The sequence below is a fragment of the Podarcis filfolensis genome (assembly GCF_964270895.1).
Source record: "Podarcis filfolensis genome assembly, chromosome: 11".
Lineage (NCBI taxonomy): Eukaryota > Metazoa > Chordata > Lepidosauria > Squamata > Lacertidae > Podarcis > Podarcis filfolensis.
In genome coordinates, this window is record NC_139613.1 from 27028356 (window position 1) to 27047392 (window position 19037).

Sequence of the window (19037 nt, forward strand, 5' to 3'; positions counted from 1 at the left end):
ATCCACTAACGGAGCAAGTAAGAAGGCAGCTATTTTAATTTATTTAATCTGAAATTAACCCTTTGGCCAAACAACAGCTAGGAAGTTCATGGAGGTGGGCTTTTTTGGGTTTTGGTTTTGCACTACCAAACCTTCGTTTTTCAAGGCCAGTGCTTTGCCCTGATAAATTATAAATAAATATGACTACTGCAGCTGCTGCACTTTGCCCCACAACCACCACAAGAAAATATATCAAAGCCGTTGTAGGGCTGGGTATCTGCGCCGCTGCTCTAGCCCTGAGGCCGCGCAGTCAGCGAGAGGCGCTCGGTGCAGCCGCGGGAACACGTAGAAAACGTAAAAAGGGCGGAGCATCCCGCTCGGGCCTCTTTTTCGCCCCGCCCATGCCGAAGGGCGAGCACTCCGCGAGGAGGGGAAGGGCGGGGCCGTGGGCGGAGCTTCGTGGGGGCAAAGGGTTTGCTGCGTCCAATATGGCGCCCGCCATGGAGCTGAGCTGCTGGGGCGGTGATTGGGGGTTGCCGTCCGTGCACGCGGAATGCCTCGTTGTCATGGTAACGGCGGGTTTGACGGGTTTGCGGGCGAAGGCCCAGATTCGGGTGTGAGGGGGAGAGGGAGAGATGCTTGTGAGTCGCCACAATGGATTGCACCTGGGGAGGAAAGCCTCAAACATTTCCAGTGTTGAAGAAGGGAAAGCTTCCACCTATATATATTTATGCATTTTTATTTTTATTTTATTATATAAAGGAGTCTCCATCCCGCTTTTTAAAGAGCCTTTCAAAAGTGGTGTATACTTTCTAGAAATAAGCAATATCCGGCACTTAACTGTGGTATGAAATGTTGTGGATCAGAGAGCCCACTTCATGGGATGGATCCGATACGGTGTCGATGCTAGTACACGAGGGTTAATGTCACACAAAAAAAATTAATCCTGGAGGTATTATATGTGCTTGCTGTAGCGGACTGTGTTGCACATTTACCCGTGAGTCACCCCATTGGACAGAGTGAGGCTTAACTTCTGAGTGAAAATGCATAGGGTTGTGCTGTAATGCAGCTGTCCCTGGAATTTGAAAGTAGGATGTACTCCAATGTGCAATCGAGCACCAAAAAGATAATATAGAAATGTCCCATCAGAAAACCTTTACATATTGTCTAAAAGGACAATTTCATTTAAATCCTTAAAATCTTTTTTTAAGCACTTGGGTTTCACATATCTTCATGAGTAGGAGGAATAGAAAATGAATATAGGTTGTGTCTCCTTTCAGAGTCCACTCTTACAGCAACACTTCAAGGCAGGCATTTGTTTTTTAAAAAGTAAAGTTCAGCATTTGTGACTACTGAGATGTTAACTTTGTCACTTGTGCATATTGTCACAGACTTAATCTGTTCATCCACATCTTTTTAAAAGAGAGAGCAAGCTGATATGTTTTAAAAATGGTAGTTTGAGAATGGTCCATGGATATCTCTGATTGCTTTAAAGTTGTCTATGCTGTACGTCTTTTAAAAAATATGCAGTGGCTCAGTTTGCATGTAGTACTTTTTTTTTATAGATATTTATTGAAGTTTCAAAAAAGGTTACCAAAAAAAGGGTTACAAAATGAAAAAGGGGAAAAAAAAGAAGAAATACAAAAATACAAAGAAATACAAAGTACAGAAAAATAAATAAAAAACAGTAAAAAAAAATCAATCCTTTCATGTCACATATTTCATTTGCTTGTTTCCCTGACCTCCTCACACCTCCCTTTTTTGTATTCCAGTTCAATTAGTTAATTCAGCAAATCCTTTCCCTCTTTGTTTTTATCTTAATCCTTTATCTTAATATATTATAACTTTACATTCTCACCTATTAACAATCCATTTTTGCATACTCCTTTGTAACATTACTGCTAAAGCCACTTAACTTCATTCCAACATCAATCTAACATTCCTTAATTTTGCAGTATTTCTGTAGATAGTCTTTAAATTTCTTCCAATCTTCTTCCACCGACTCTTCTCCCTGGTCTCGGATTCTGCCGGTCATTTCCGCCAGTTCCATATAGTCCATCACCTTCATCTGCCATTCTTCCAGGGTGGGTAGATCTTGTGTCTTCCAATACTTTGCAATGAGTATTCTTGCTGCTGTTGTAGCATACATAAAGAAAGTTCTATCCTTCTTTGGCACCAATTGGCCGACCATGCCCAGGAGGAAGGCCTCTGGGTTCTTCAGGAAGGTGTATTTAAATACCTTTTTCATTTCATTATAGATCATCTCCCAGAAAGCCTTAATCTTTGGGCACGTCCACCAAAGGTGAAAGAATGTACCTTCATTTTCTTTACATTTCCAACATTTATTATCAGGCAAATGATAGATTTTTGCAAGCTTGACTGGTGTCATGTACCACCTGTATATTATTTTCATAATATTCTCTCTTAAGGCATTACATGCCGTAAATTTCATACCTGTGGTCCACAACTGTTCCCAGTCAGCAAACATAATGTTATGTCCAACATCTTGTGCCCATTTTATCATAGCAGATTTCACCGTTTCATCCTGAGTATTCCATTTCAACAGCAAGTTATACATTCTTGATAATATCTTAGTTTTGGGATCTAACAGTTCTGTTTCCAATTTTGATTTTTCCACCTGGAAGCCAATTTTCTTGTCCAGATTGTAAGCCTCCCTTATTTGATAATAATGAAGCCAATCTCGCACTTTATCTTTTAGTTTCTCAAAACTCTGCAATTTCAATTTATCTCCTTCTTGTTCCAAAATCTCCCAATATTTCGGCCATTTGGCCTCCATATTGAGCTTTTTCTGAGCCTTCGCTTCCATCGGTGATAACCACCTTGAGGTTTTATTTTCAAGTAAGTCTTTAATCTTATCCAAACATTGAACAATGCTTTCCTGACAATACGGTTTTTAAATGCTTTATGTGCTTTGACCTTATCATACCACAAATATGCATGCCACCCAAAAACGTTATTGAAACCTTCTAAATCCAAAATGTCTGTGTTCTCAAGAAGCAGCCATTCTTTCAGCCAGCAAAATGCTGCTGATTCATAGTAAAGTTTAAGGTCTGGCAGGGCAAATCCACCTCTTTCCTTTGCATCGGTTAATATTTTAAATTTTATCCTGGGCTTCTTGCCCTGCCAGACAAATCTAGAAATATCTCTCTGCCACTTCTTGAAACAGTCCATTTTGTCCAAAATTTGCAATGATTGGAACAAAAACAACATTCTTGGCAATACATTCATCTTTATAGCAGCAATACAGCCTAGCAAGGAAAGCTTCAAGTTTGACCATATTTCTAGATCCTTTTTCACTTCTGACCAACATTTTTCATAGTTGTCTTTAAATAAATTTAAGTTCTTAGCGGTCATATTAACCCCCAGGTATTTTACTTTCTTAGCCAATGTTAAACCTGTCTCCTTCTGAAACCTCTCTCAATCGGTGTTAGATTTTTCTCGAGAACCTTAGTTTTTAACTTGTTCAACTTAAATCCTGCAACTTGACCAAATTCTTGAATCAATTCCAATACTCTTTTAGTACTAGATTCTGGCTCCTGTAATGTCAGTACTAAATCATCTGCAAATGCTTTCAATTTGTACTGTTTGGCTCCGACCTGTATACCTTTGACCAATTGGTCCCTTCTGATCATATTTAGCAGAACCTCCAGGACCGAAATAAAAAGCAGTGGGGAAATTGGGCAACCTTGTCGTGTCCCTTTCTCTATCTTAAATTCCTCTGTCACCACGTTGTTAACAATTAGTTTAGCCTTTTGTTCTGAATAAATTGCACCTATACCATTTCCAAAACTTTGACCAACCCCCATCCCCTGAAGATTTTTCTTCATAAAACTCCAAGAAATGTTATCAAAAGCTTTCTCCGCATCTACAAATATTAAAACTGCTTTAGTATTAATGTTCACTTGTATTTTTTCTAAGATATTAATTATATTTCTCGTGTTGTCAGACAAGTGTCTGCCCGGGAGAATGCCAGCTTAGTCTTTATGTATCTTTTCCGCTAATACTTTTTAAAATCTTTTAGCGAAAATATCTGCAAAAATTTTGTAATCCACGTTAAGCAGGGATATGGGGCAGTAGTTCTTAAGTTGTGTCTTTTCAGACTCAGTTTTCGGTATAAGTGTAATGTAAGCTTCCTTCCACGACTCTGGTGCTTTTTCCCCCTCCAAAATTTCATTGCAAACTTCCTTTAGTGGTTGAATTATCCAATCTTTCAAAGATCTATAATATTTTGAAGTTAAACCGTCCGGCCCTGGAGATTTGCCCAGTTGCATATTCTGGATGGCACCTTCTACCTCCTGTTCCGTTATTTTATAGTTCAACATTAACTTATTTTCTTGAGAGATTTTTTGTAATCCATTTGTTTTTAAAAATTGATCTATATCAATCTCTTTCTGTGGCCCTTGTGTATATAACTAAAGTATCTCTGGAAACATTTTCTAATTTCCACTGGATTCTGTATATTCTTTCCTTCCACTTCCAAATTTGTAATGGTGTTAAGTTTTTGTCTTTTTTTCATTTGCCAGGCTAACAATTTCCCACATTTATTAGCCGATTCAAATGTCTTTTGTCTCATCTGTTTAATTTTCCATTCTATTTCCTGATTCATCATTTTCATATATTGAACTTGATGTAACTTTATTTCTCTCAGAATCTCTTGTGACTTTGGTTTCGCTCTCAGTTTCTTCTCACCCTCTTTTATTTTCTCCAAAATTTTGTCTTTTTCTCATTTTGAGTTCTCTTCTTTATTGCATTCTGTTGAATCAGAAACCCCCTCATAACCGCTTTGCTTGCGTCCCAGATTACTCTTTTTTCGATGGTAGTATTCATATTTATCTCAAAGTAATCTCTCAAAGTTTTTTGGGCCTTCTTGGTAACCTCTTCATCTCTAAACAAGGTGTCATTCATCCTCCATCTGAAGGAGCCAATTGGTGTTAGTTTCATCTCCATTTTCACAGCATTATGGTCGGAGCAAGTTTTAGGGCAAATTTCCACTTTTCTAGTCTTTGGAGCCAGTCCTCTAGTTATCCAAATTTGGTCAATTTCTGTCCATGTCATTTTGGCTTCAGAGAAGAAAGTTCCCTCTCTACAGTTTGCATGTAGTACTAAGTATTCGCACCTCACTGGGTCCTTCTGCCGCCACACTATTTAGAGCGAAATCATAGTTTTGCTGAATATGAAGTGTGAACTTGGGCTTGTGGCATATATTAACAATATAGGTTGATCTTAGCCCAATTCCAGCTCTGTTTGTGTGCATGTAGTGGAATGTAACAGCTAGTGGTCACATCCAGCTAAAACAAAAGCATTTTACAGATAAATAGTTGCATGTACAGAGCCTGGTGTGCTCTGGTCCATGGGGTCATGAAGAGTCGGACACAACTAAACGACTAAACAGCAACAACAACCTTACATACCCATGAGCTGCGGGGGTGGAAAGGATTTCCTTGGGTGGAACTAGGTCAGTGTATTTTAAAACTAGTAATGCTTTCCCATAATTCATGCTGAGAAACCTGTGACCTTCAAGATGTTGTTGGATTCCAGTTTCCTTCAGTCCCAGCCAACATAGCCTATTCATCATAGATAACATAAGTTGAAATCCAGCAACCCCAGGAGAGGCACGATTTCCCCCCAGCACTGTCTTAGCTCCTCTTGGCCCCATAGCCAACTGACATCCCATTGAAGTCCATAGTAAATTGTCCATTAATTGTGAGAGTTGAGTGTTGCATTTAATGTTGATTATGGCAGTGGCATAATATGACTGTGCACCCTGAGCTTTTGAGATGAGTCAGGTTATAAATCAAATAAGTAGCTTCTTTACCTAACATTTACCGGTAGGTTGTCAAAATTCTGAAGAATAAAACATTTTGTAAAATTATTTTGTAACTTTCATTGCAGGCTTATGCCAGGTTTTGTGGTGCACCAATGAAAGTGAATGTTATAGATCATTTGTGGAGAGCACCAAGAGGTATTGCTTTAACATTTTACGTGTATATATTTGCATTTTAAGTCGCACCACTGGGACAGGATGGTGCCACAGCAGTGGCTTCACTGCTATGTACTGGGATGGACAAGGGGCAGTGGCCAGGGTGGTGTGGCACAGTGACAATTCCAGTCCAGTGCTCCTACCAGTGTGCCCAAACCAACCCTGCCCCACTGTCACACCATCTGGGTATGCAGCAGCCCTACCTCCCTGCACAGCAATTCTGGGTTACATACATACATAAAGGTAAAGGGTAAAGGGACCCCTGACCATTAGGTCCAGTCGTGACCGACTCTGGGGTTGTGGTGCTCATCTCGCTTTACTGGCTGAGGGAGCCGGCGTACAGCTTCCGGGTCATGTGGCCAGCATGACTAAGCCGCTTCTGGCGAACCAGAGCAGCGCACGGAAACGCCGTTTTCCTTCCCACCAGAGCAGTACCTATTTATCTACTTGCACTTTGACGTGCTTTCGAACTGCTAGGTTGGCAGGAGCAGGGACTGAGCAACGGGAGCTCACCCCGTCGCGGGGATTCGAACCGCCGTCCTTCTGATCGGCAAGTCCTAGGCTCTGTGGTTTTACCCACAGCGCCACCCGCGTCCCTTACAGACATACATAACTATGTACAAATAGGAAGATCCTCAGCCCTGGCTTAGAACCCAGTTTTACTTTCTGTTGTGCAAAGCCAAGAGTGGATCATATCAGATGAAAGTCAGTTCAAAGTGAGCATTACATTCCAAGCTATTTGTTGCACTAGTGCAGAGAAAGACCTAGGATGTTTGAACAGGGAACAGCTTAAGGGAGTGCAGTTGCATTGTGAAAGGCCTTTTATGAATCAAATGTGGGTGTAGCAGAATGATTCTGAAGTAACAGTGCTTAGCGTCATCTGATCTGTGTCAGCAGGATGAAGGATCACCCCTAGCCTTCTTATGTTGAAGCTACAAAATAAGGCAATTTAAAAAAATGAGTGGCAAAAGTGAAAGCTTATATGCACCAATCCTTGATAATGAGCTGATCAGAATTCTTACATGAGCAAATTTAAACACCTGTTATGTTAGCACTAATAGAGTTGTTTTGATTGCATTATCTTGATTGATGATTTATTTTTAGGGAGTGTACCAGTACTGATATTGAATGACACCGTTATTTCTCAGCCAGCAAAAATACTAAACTTCTTAAGAAAGCAGGTGAGTTTCCATAAATAGTATCTCATATCTGGTAAGTTAAATCTTTAAAGATTCTCGAATCTCTAACTTTCATTTCAAAAGCTTTGTGAGATTTGAGGGCAAATTACTTGTGCTTTTGTTTGCTTCTTTATTTACAAAAAGGGAATAAAATGTTTCTTTCACTTGATTAAGGAATTTTTTTCCCCTTCCTTAATTTTAACATTAGAAATTCAGTTGCTGGCTAGCCTGGAAGTTTCACTGAAGACTGGAAAATCAAGGAAATGACAGCTGAAAAATCAGGATATTGAGGCAGAATTCTTAAAACTGTTTCCAAAGACTAAGGAACATTCTGGAGAGAGGACACCTTTGCTAGGGTTTGACTGCCACCTCTCCCTCTCCTGTTAAGGTATGAGAACAAACAAAATGTGTCCCAAGAAATCTATAGTCTACCAGTCAATTGACTCTGCCAGCCAGACTCAATACTACTTGAACTCTTTGAGGGTTTTTGGTTTTTTTTACAATCAAGCAGTATATAAATAGTGTGAAATAAAATAATAAATAAAACTCACTGCAATCATTCCCTTCTAGCATATGTGAGTGCATGGAAATCAACCTGTAAAGTGGATCCCCACCTCAGTAAAGCAGAACTTTGTTGTGCCACACAAGCCACAGCAGTGCCTGTACCCTCTATCATAGCCAGGCAGGAGCTAATGCTTTTTACAAAACAATCCCACAGGCTACTTGTCCTTTCACCCTGAATATGGCAAAATTTCAGCTTCTGTTGACAGCACCCTGCATAGGCAAGATCAGGCGATAAACTGACGGCTGGATTGTCCTATGGAGCGCCCTATGCAATGCACAGAAAGACTTCTGTGTAAGGTGAAATGCTTGGCTGATAGAGCTTTCAGGCATTGCTGCAACTTGACTGATGCTCCAACATCTGGGACAGGATGAAAAGGTTCTCCTTGGATCCCATAGAGAGTCATTCCACAAGATCTCTTGTCTATATATTCACTAGGAGACCACTACTGTAGCTCATAAATTCCCAACTCTTTCAGATTCTGTTTGTACAATAAAAGAGCCAAACAGGAGCACAAGTAAATTTTATATTTTAGGGGAATAGAGATGCATTTTTAAACTCCATTTTTCAGGATTCACCATGACTAAATGCCGTTTAAATAGAAAGGGCATGCACACCTTAACTAAAGTGCAAGTTGATTTTGTTAAAATATCCCCATTAGTTTGACTTCAGGCAAATTGATCTTAGAATTAAGTGCCTCTGTAACTTCAACAGTCAACACTATTGTTAAACATTGAAACCATTAACTTGGAGGAAAAGTTAAGTGTTTAATTTTATTATTTATTGCTTTTCTGTTTTTTGAAACAATATATAATTCACTTTTTACAGGAACCTTCAATTGTTGGCTTTATTTTCTCTTTGGAAAGTTTCATATCACTGCTTGCTGCATTAATGTATTGCCTTTTTCACTGGCAGAAATATAATGCTGATTATGAGTTGTCTACAAAAGAAGGAGCAGACACACTGGCGTACATTGCACTACTCGAAGAAAAATTACTTCCTGCTGTGGTAAGATACAGTTATTGTTTGTGACCAAAGTTTTGCAGTGCCACCCACCCAAAGTCAATAACATGCTTATTCAGTTCATTGAAATTAATGTGTCTTGAACTTCTTGTGTGTTCCCATGAGACGTCTTAGGAGTCAGTAATCACCATTAAAATCAGATCTCTTTAAAATCAGCATTCATATTAAAGAGCTCAGTGACAATAGGGTTAGTTCAGTAAACTGAAAGCAAGAGTTTGGACAGCTGTGTGGGCCTTCCAGACATTGTTGGACTCCCAGTCCCATCATCCCTGACTATTGGCTATGCTGGCTGGAACTGAGAGGAGCTGGAGTGCAACATCATCAGGAAGGCCACAGATTTCCCACCCCTGCTCTGTGGCTTTGTTCTCACAAACAGTAGACATGGTGGTAAACATCTGTCTGGGTTTTATTACTTCACTCTGTAGATGAAGACTTACATAACTAAATTTTTCCTATACAGAAATTCTTTCTGCAAAGAAACCTAGAAATAGATAAGATGAGTTCTAGTGTGGTTTTAATGACAGGTGTATGTGATAAGCTTCTATTGCTCATATAAAAAGCACAACATCCTAAAAACAAAGTTAAACTAATCAAGCAGATGCAATATACAGTGGTACCTCGCAAGGCGAATGCCTCGCAAGACAAAAAACGCGCAAGACGAAAGAGTTTTCCGTTTTTTGAGTCGTTCCGCAAGACGAATTTCCCTATGGGCTTGCTTCGCAAGACGAAACGTCTTGCGAGTTCTTGCGAGTTTGTTTCCTTTTTCTTAAAGCCGCTAAGCCGTTAATAGCCGCTAAGCCGTTAATAGCCGCTAAGCCGCTAATAGCCGCTAAGCCGCTAATAGCCGTGCTTCGCAAGACGAAAAAACCGCAAGACGAAGAGACTCGCGGAACGGATTAATTTCGTCTTGCGAGGCACCACTGTACAATAGCTCATTACCAAATGTTTTCTGGGTAGATCTTGCACTAGATACAAAATGGCAGGAGAAGAACAGCCACAGACTTTCTTAGACCTTGACTTACCCATAATGTGCTAGGTTTTTATGCGAAGTTTGCAGTCTTCTATTTGTAAAGACTAGGCCAGTAATGTCACAGAAGTTCAGGTAATGGATAGAGGAGTAATGGATAGAGTATGTGTGTTTTTTAAACAAGTTACTTTTCACTGTTCTGAAACACTGCTGACATGGTAGGAATAATTTAAATTGAATATAAATTGCTTCTTTAAAAATAATATGCTTGGTATAATTTGACTTTTCTTATTACCTGTATAGTGCAGTCCTATTCATGTCTACTCAGAAGAAGGCCCCATTGAGTTCATTGGGACTTATTTTCATGTAAAACTGTATTATTAATTAATTATTTAAAATGTGTTTGCATATCTGTAATAGTCTTAACTTTATTTCCACTCTGCTGAGAAAATAACTTGGTTCTTGAACACTGAGACAGGCTTATTAGATCCCCCAAAATCTATTGGTAAACAAAAACAGGTTTGATTTTTTTTAGTAACAGGGAGGCTGATGTTCATTATCGAATGTTAACATTCTTTGTCATCATGATATAGCTGCACACTTTCTGGGTTGAAGCTGATAATTACTACAATGTGACAAAACCATGGTTTGCTTCAAGGATTCCATTTCCATTGAGTTGGTATCTGCCTAGAAAGATGTCTGGGGAAGCCCTTAATAGGATCTTGCTGACAAAGGGAGGGCCTCCGCTCTACAGTCTCACTGAAGTGGAAGCACAGGTATATTTTGCTTTATGAGTAATTTAGGCCTATAATCGATGCAGATGTACTAGAATTGGAGGCTAAATATGATGGTGCTTGTTTTAATACTTTTTGAGACAATAGATTTCTTCAAGGTAATGTTGGAAGGATCAGTGAAGTTTACTGGTCCAACAACTTCCTTGATCAACCAGTGATTCAAAAGAAGTTTCGGGAGAGGGCTTTCGTGATTCTCCTTCATTTTAGTTGCCACTTGAAATTTCCCATGCCTTATGTTATTGTTCTGGTTAACAAATTTGTCAACCCATGCAGATGGAAAGAACTAGTGTTTTACATTCTTTCTGCCTGGCATCTCTTCACTCATGTTTTGAGGAGGGACTGGTGTGTTTTATGCCAGGTGGACTGATTCTGCCTTCTTCTGCTGTAGTGCTCTGATGGATTGAATATTAGTTTTATGTTATAATGAAGTTTTTAAAAATTGAATACATTGTTTTAACTGTATTTTGTAAACTACTCTGGATCTTAACCAATGAAGGGTGGCATAATAAACAAACAAACAAACAAACAAACAAACAAACAAATAAAGACATTTTGTTACTAGCTGAAGCTTTTGAACAGTTTTCAAAGACAAGCTCACGTATTGCAGATTGCAGTAACTAATCCACAAGATGATCAAGACATGGATAGCAAACATAAGACCCTCATATTCCAGCAGGGTACAGGAATAACGCAGTCACATAGGGAACATGCTGGTGGTTGGAGGGAGACACTCTTGCAAACAAGTAAAAAAATAAGCCAGCATACAAAGGAGTGGCCACAGGCATGTTATGTATATGTGTGCCCAAGGACACATAACAATTTCTCAAATATTGGGTTATAGCCAATACATGTTACTCAGAGTACTCCCATTGAAATTACAGTTGTACCTTGGAAGTCGTACGGAATCTGTTCTGGAAGTCCGTTTGACTTCCAAAACGTTCAGAAACCAAATTGTGGCTTCTGATTGGCTGCAGGAAGCTCCTGCAGCCAATCAGAAGCTGCGGAAGCCCCGCCGGACATTTGGGTTTCAAAAGAACATTCACAAACCGGAACAATCACTTCTGGGTTTGCGGCATTCGGGAGCCAAAATGTCCAGGTTCCAGGGCGTTCAGGACCCAAGGTATGACTATAATGGACAATATTAATTTGGGTCCATTAATTTTCAGTGGATCTACTTTGAATAAAACTTTGTTGGCTAGAACTCATTATTTGGGGGTTATGTGTGTGCATATCTTTCAGACACTAAATTGAAGTAGTATGCTTTGGGCCTTTTTTAATCTGGGTTGTGCCACAGAGATTCTTAGCTATCCATCATCCATGTACTAAATTAATTTGAGATGAGCTCCTAGAAAAGGTGGTATGCAAATAAACTTTGATGTTTGTTTGTTTTAGATCTACAGAGATGCCAAGGAATGCCTGAATCTTCTATCAAACAGACTGGGGACGTCTCCATTTTTCTTTGGAAACATGTGAGTACAGAATGTTTACAGTGTTTGCAACATATGCGGTGTTAATGCCAAAATACTTGTGTACGCTTTCCGGTTTTCTTTTTCCTTGTGAACGAAACATAGATTTTTGGTATGTATTCAAGTTTTAAAATCAGATGTCATTCTTTTAGTGCTTGTCAAACCACAGGGTGACCAATTAAATGTACTAGAGGCAAATAAAAATATGAACAAGAGCTCACCAGCGGTGAACTTGGCTTGCTCCTGGCTATGCAAGTGAAATGACACATTTGCATGCTAGGGAATTGATTGCTGGCTCAGCCATCAGCCATCAGTCTTCCCTTGTGCCTCAGGCAGGCAGTGTGATTTCTGTTCTCTTTTCTTTTTAATTAAAAGCACAACCCTGTTTGTTTATCTATTTATCATTTGTTGCTTTATTTTTTTAAAAAAAGACCGTTTGAAGTGCATTTTTCCCCCCATGTTGCGGGTGGTATAGTGGCAGATACGCAGGTGCCAGCCAATCAGTCCTGTGCAAAGCTTGCCTCTGTTGCAGCCTTGAAGAATCAGGACTTTTTGAAGCTTGACCCTACAGAGGAATAGATAGGTTGCAGCTGAACAACCTAACTTAACCGCCCTATACATGGTATGTCTTTGTTCCATGTGATCTGTTCCCTGCATAGTTGGTGACTGTTGTTTTTTTTAAAAAAAAAAAACTTGGACAATGAAAACCAGACCATGCCTGCCCTATTTACAGATTTTTATTTCTAAGAGCACATTGGCACATTGTTTTGGGGGAGTCTTATCCTCATTGGATATACTGTACTGCAGCAAACCTTCCTGTTCCACAGGATGCCCATTTTCGAATTGTGTCAGCCTGTGTACTGTCTGTGCACATCAGACAGAAGAGAGGAGTCAGTCACCTCAAATGTTGTTGCGATTCTGACCTTTCATGCCAAACACTGTTTTCCTTCTAAGAACTCGTCTTATATTCTTTTTAAAAAATCACCACAGTGGTGGTCGTGGAAGCCACTTCAAGTGAGGCTCAATCAGTAATGCTGGCACAGGAAATAATTGTGTGATTTGTCCTGCCTGTGTAGTTTTTGCATCAAAATGTTGCTGGAGCAGCATCGAACTATTTGGCAGAAGAATGGGGTACAAATGCTCCAAATAAGCAAAAAATAAATAAAAATCTATCTCAATGCAGATGTTGGAGTAATCTATGAACCAAATCTGAGTTTTGTTGATGGCATGTGATCACCAAATATTCCATTTATCAGCTCTTGTATATCTGTACCAAGGGAGCAGCTGAAACTATGACAGTGTTCAACATTAATGTCTCTAAACAGACTTGGGACATGACAGCAGCTGCTGTTTTGTAATTATATGTGCAGCCTGCAGGCAGTTGAATCTTGCTCATTGTCTATTAAAATGCCATGCCATGAATATCTGTCTCTTTTATCACATTAATGGAGATATTTTATGACAAAACGCAATCTTACTAAACTGTTGTGAAAATAAGACTATACCATATGTTGAGTCAAACATGTTTTTAATCTTCCATCATGGGTTTAATTCCACAATAGCACTCATGTTATTTTGCTAAATACGAGCTACACTTTGCTTGATATTTTTCTCTGTTTAGAAAGTGTCTTACAGAATTTGAGATATCCGTATCCCATGTTTGTTACCCCTAGGCCTACAACTCTTGATGCCTTTGTGTTTGGTTTTCTTGCTCCTCTTTATAAAGTACCGTTCCCCAAAACCCAGCTACAAGATCATTTGAAGCAGCTTCCCAATTTATGTCACTTCTGTGATGACATTCTGATTTGCTACTTCAGATCAAACTTGTCAGGTAAGCCATATGCTTCTCTTTCAGCATGTGTTACATTTTCATAAAAGGTATACCTATATTTGCACTGAATCTGTACGGCTCTGGAAGTCTTACCATTTAAAATTTTCTCTGTTGTGGAATGGAGGTAGCCGAGGATTTGGTGTATGGTGGGGAGGTGAAATTGATTTTTCAGACTTACCCATAGGCACTTGGTTGGCCACTGTGAGAACAGGTTGCTGGACTAGGTGGGCCATTGACCTGATCCAGCAGACCCTTCTTATGTTCTGTTCCCTGATGAAAATAAGGAAATGCTTTCTAAATGTAGTTTCAGTCCCTCCTAACTTTCTGTTTCTGTGTGCATTGCTTATTTAGGTGCCACTCCAGCAGGTCAAGACACAGTTGATGCAAATCTACAGAAACTCACACAGCTTGTAAACAAAGAATCCAACTTAATTGAAAAGGTCATTTTTGTTTCTGTCTTTTTGTATTTTTCTGATTTTCTTGTTGATAACTAAGGACCAAATTAGGCATGACCATGGCAGTTCAATGTGTTTGGACCATTTCTGTCTAATCAAGTTGAAAGAGAGGATGGAAATCAGAAAAGGGACACATGAGTGAAGAGAATAAAACCTGTCCAGCTTTCCGATAGCTTGTCAGCCCAAGTGCTTTCTCCCTCTGCCAAGCTGTGATGCTGAAGTTGCCCTTGGCTTAACTTGAAGGAAAGCATTTGAGGAGCAGGGTTGCACTGGATGAAGGATAATTCTGCATTTCTCCCCATTAGGTTCCATTTGCTTTAAAATCAGGGCCCCTCTTCCTAGTCCCTGTCATGTAATTTTCAGGTTAATTTTAGCAATTACATACTCTGAAATACTTGTTTCAGGGTATGCATATTATATTGCATACCTTAGAAAATTCATTTTCTTCAAAGGTGAGCTAGACAGCAGTACACAAGTCACTTATATTTACTTCAGTAGGAGTATCAAGAATGAACCCTGGATTTCAACACTCATGTACAGAGTTGGAACATGGAATGTATTACCAGGCGCAAAAGCATATGAATGATACTTAAGGACATTGGCACGCATCACATCAGTTCATAATGTGCTTTTTGAATGTGACCACCTACAATAATCTGAAAAAATCCTGCAAATAAAAATAATATGGCTACATTTTGTTTTGATTGTTTCAGGTTCTATTTCTTCCATCAGAAATTAATTCATTTGCATTCCTACATCAATTGCTTCTGAAGCGCCTTGTTTTCTTGAATGCATTTTTCTCAGCTGTAACAACTAGTGTGGTGGGGCATGGTGTTGCTGCAGCTTACCTGGGCGGGCTGGGGTGGGGCATGGTGGCAGTGAGGTCAGGACTGAGCAAGTGCATCAGAAAGAGTGCTGGATTGGTTCCACTTGTGCGTCCACACAGCTCCAACTCTCCCTCTGCTCTGCGCTACCCCAGCCCTGTTCAAGTAAATGCAGTAACACCAGTGTCAGGAGGACTGCTCCATCCTGCTCCACCAGCCACTACTGTCTTACCAGTCCTTGCCTAATGGACTCTTTTTAGATGGTTGCCATCTTCACATAATGTTGGAAAATACTGGCAACTCATTATTGCTGTAATTTTACTTTTAATCTGTGTTCAGATTAAACTCATTTTCTAAAGCTAGATAACCTTGCTAGATTTTGCCAGGAGTGTTGAAGAAGTTATTTTGAAGTGTTATCCTAGAGTCATGTGAGATTTTCTTTTCAATGAGTGGCTTCTGTGCAGCTAGAGTAGCATTTAAATGTTCCAGTCAGACAGGTGGAGGCCAATTTTGTGCGTCTCACCCATGGAAGTGGCATTGTGCTGGAAGAGGGGAAGGCAGTTCCTATGAGAAAGACCCATGCACTGGACCCTTCCCATGTGATTAAGTCAGTTAAACATCCTGCCAGTTGTGTCTCCGCCTTTACAAAAAATGCATCTCCTACATATCCACAGTAACATTTAAGGGGTCCTGACTCTTGTTTATGTACATATGATAGGTCAAGTAGTACACAATATGATAAATCCATTTATGGATAAGCAAGAACTGGGCTTGCTAAGTGCAGTCTGAAAGCTAAAATATCAAGGAATGATGAATCACATCCATGAGGAGTTCTATTGAACATTCACATTGGTCTGGTCTCCTTGATCTCAGTTAGACTGCACTAGTGCATATCTAGAAAACATCTTTGTAGAGCACATTTCTGAATCTTTGTTTGTGAAGATTTTGTTATAGATATCTTCTTTAGATATATGAATTGCTATTTATGTTGTTTCTGCAGATGGATGATAACCTTCGTAAGAGTCCTCAGCACCCTCCGCGTAAGCTGACAACTCTCAAACTTTCTACAGGTGGGGAAGGAAATAGCTCACCAAACCGCTTATCACCCTGAGAGTTTTAGTTGTCATATTTATGTGTGTGATTAGAAGCTGACATCAAATCTGAACAATCTTTGCACTAATTCTGTAGGTACATGAAGCGAGGTAAAAATGTGAATTGGCAAATAGGCACAAGCACATTCATTTAACCAATGCTATTTTTGTCACATAAGGAACCAGTAAAAGTCTAAGTTAAGCACAGACAGAATTGTTGAGTAATTGTACAATGCCGTATGAGGTCACCATAAGTGCTGCATAATGCTTGCCTTTTAGGGTTAGTTGACCGAAAGCTAAGATTCCACTTTGGAATATGCAAATGCATCACCATTTTCTGCTAGATGCTTTTGATTTTGGCTGCAATCATGTTATAGCTCAACTTGGTTGTTGCATGTGAAGTAGCTATTTAAGCATTTGTATAGATTTCCAATGTGGTTCAAATACAGAGAGAAAATGAAAATGTCGGTCTTTTGTGACAGGTAAACTGACAAGCAGTTAGAAGGTATTTGCCATTTTGTTTTTTCAGGTAATGATCAGTGTATGTTGGCCATTTTTAAATGACTATAGAGTTGAAAAACTAAACTGATCACTTGGGAACATTAATTAGAATTTATTTTCAGATTTGGTCTTAATCAGGAAAAGAATAAGCTTGACCAACTTCTGTGATAGTATGCCTACATTCAAAATGTCAGTACATAGATTGACAGTATCAATCAATGCATGTAAGAGGTCAAGTTAGAAACCCTGCTGCAGCCAAGACTGAATATGTAGTATTGACATTGTCTCACTTTACTTTGTCTGCCCCTGCAGTTTCATTAGCTTCTTGTTTTTATATATTTATCCAATATCAAACCCCCAAATAATCTAGATTTTTCCTTAGATTAGTAACTTTCATTGTTGGGTATAAAGATATATTGCCCTGGCATAAAGCTCAAACTAAACTGCCCAGTGCACTGAAACAACAGGGACACCCCACCATTTGTTACCAATGCATACTAACACTGTAGTAAGTAAGCAAGCACATACACTGTACATACATTGGAACTTCTACATGCGTGAGGAAGCCCTAGATCAGGCCAGTAGCAGCAGAGGTTGCACTGTTGCTCTTCTAGCTGCCCAACACAGCAGGCCACTGGCTTGCTGAGAAGGGAGGGGGAGGCACAGGGAGCCTGGCCCAGTATGTGGGAGGGGGAATGTCATTGACTCCATTATCGCATGCTGCACTGGACCAAGCTACCTGCAACTCACCCCTCCCCTCTCCCTCTTGGAAAGCACCAGAGACCTGCTATGCTGGGAAGCCAGGTGAGCAATGGTGCCCCACTACACCAATTGTTACTAGATCAGGCTGGCAATTTTTTATGGTGATGGTAATTGTAATTTAAATTATTAGCAGCTGCTATCAACTGGTCCAAAAGTTACTTTAATAAATCATGGTTTGCAACTATTGGACTGGGGGTGAGTGCCTAAAAAAACAGGTGCTTTGGGAGTATTTTATAGCAAGGTTTGCATTCTGAAAACAGCGTTGACCTCTGTGCTATTGCAGAGGCCTCCGTGGTGTGGGGTTCCTGCCAGGTTCGAAGCAGGTATTAATGCACTGCTTCCAGGTGCCACAAAGTGGCAACACACCGCAGAAGCCTGTTTGAGGTCTCAACACGCTAGATGAAATATAGGCTGTGCAAAACTGGGTTAAGGACCATGGGCCATCAGTTGCCGTCCCCTATTCTAAGGACTGGCTCAAAATTTCCAATATATCAACAATATTTTTGAAAACCTACTTGGCCAAAATGGCAACTGCCATTAACCAATGTATCTTATGGTATCTGATTCCCAAGCAACGGTTTTCATATGTATGTAAGATAGTTTTCTTTTCATCTGACTTCATTTTGCCAAGTCAAACAAATCTGATATTTTTGTCTAAATTACCTCCAGTATTCTGTATATGTAGACAAATAGCTGTACAAACAAACCTGTAAATAATGTATATACATGTATTTGCAGAGTATTTATAAACCTAAGAATGTAAAGATCCTTAATGTATCTTGTTGTTTATAACAATAATTTTGGATGCCTAACAAGAATAAATTTAAGTTTCATGTTACTTCCTGAATGTTTGCTTTGGTTATTTAAAGCTGGAGATGTCACACACCAAATCATTGATAATCATAAGGATATATGTTAAAGCAAAAACTATTTGTGTCTAATCTTGCAAGGGACATCAAATGAGATAATATTACTTGGTTTATACAAAACTTTCATAACACAAACTTGGTTTTGTCTGCTTTGTAAGCATTTATGACTGATCAAGAAAATTGTGTATTTGTATTGCTGCAGTCCTAGGAATATTTACCTGCAGGGCAAGTGACTTGAAAGCGTGATTTGCTTCCAAGTTAAACACACATAGGATCAGACTGCACAAATGGTGCACTCTTTTGTGCCAATGAAAAAGTCACCACGCCGTTTTATATGTTTCATATTTGGAGCAGTGTTTCCTATAGGAGAGCTGGCCCTTAAAGACTATGATGGAAAGAAAAGTAAAATGATTGCTCAGATTCCCTAGTACATAACATTTTACTGCAAAGTATTGTTCTAGTCTAATACTATAGAAATATGTGTTGCATTTCTTTTTAGAAAAAGTAATCTCATTTGTGGGAGAAGACAGGAAGTTCAGTTATGAGGGAAATGCATTGTGAAGTATTGTTTCTATTTTTGGGTGTCCTGGTTGAAAGTGCAAAATCTGTGGATGATCACCAAGGAAGAGACATGTAGATTTTAGCAGAAAAACAGGGCCAGTTCAGAGGTAGGTCATAGATTAATAAAATGTGTTTCTGTTACAAAGAAATATCATGTTTTATTTAATAGGAAA

At 39.4% G+C, this 19037-nt stretch overlaps 1 protein-coding gene across 2 annotated transcripts; it reads left to right on the forward strand.

Annotated features, from left to right (window-relative positions):
• Positions 1 to 400: 400 nt before the first annotated feature.
• Positions 401 to 18272, forward strand: MTX3 (metaxin 3). Of its 2 annotated transcripts, none has more exons than XM_083576268.1 (9): positions 401 to 548; positions 5893 to 5962; positions 7085 to 7161; positions 8636 to 8728; positions 10304 to 10486; positions 11897 to 11973; positions 13644 to 13801; positions 14153 to 14241; positions 16081 to 18272. In XM_083576268.1, exons 1-9 carry the CDS (start codon positions 468 to 470, stop codon positions 16189 to 16191), a joined length of 939 nt encoding a protein of 312 aa, XP_083432394.1. In that variant the 5' UTR covers positions 401 to 467; the 3' UTR covers positions 16192 to 18272. The 2 variants fall into 2 exon arrangements, with proteins under 2 accessions (XP_083432394.1, XP_083432393.1); XM_083576267.1 differs by lacking the exon at positions 401 to 548 and adding an exon at positions 591 to 707.
• Positions 18273 to 19037: the final 765 nt, after the last annotated feature.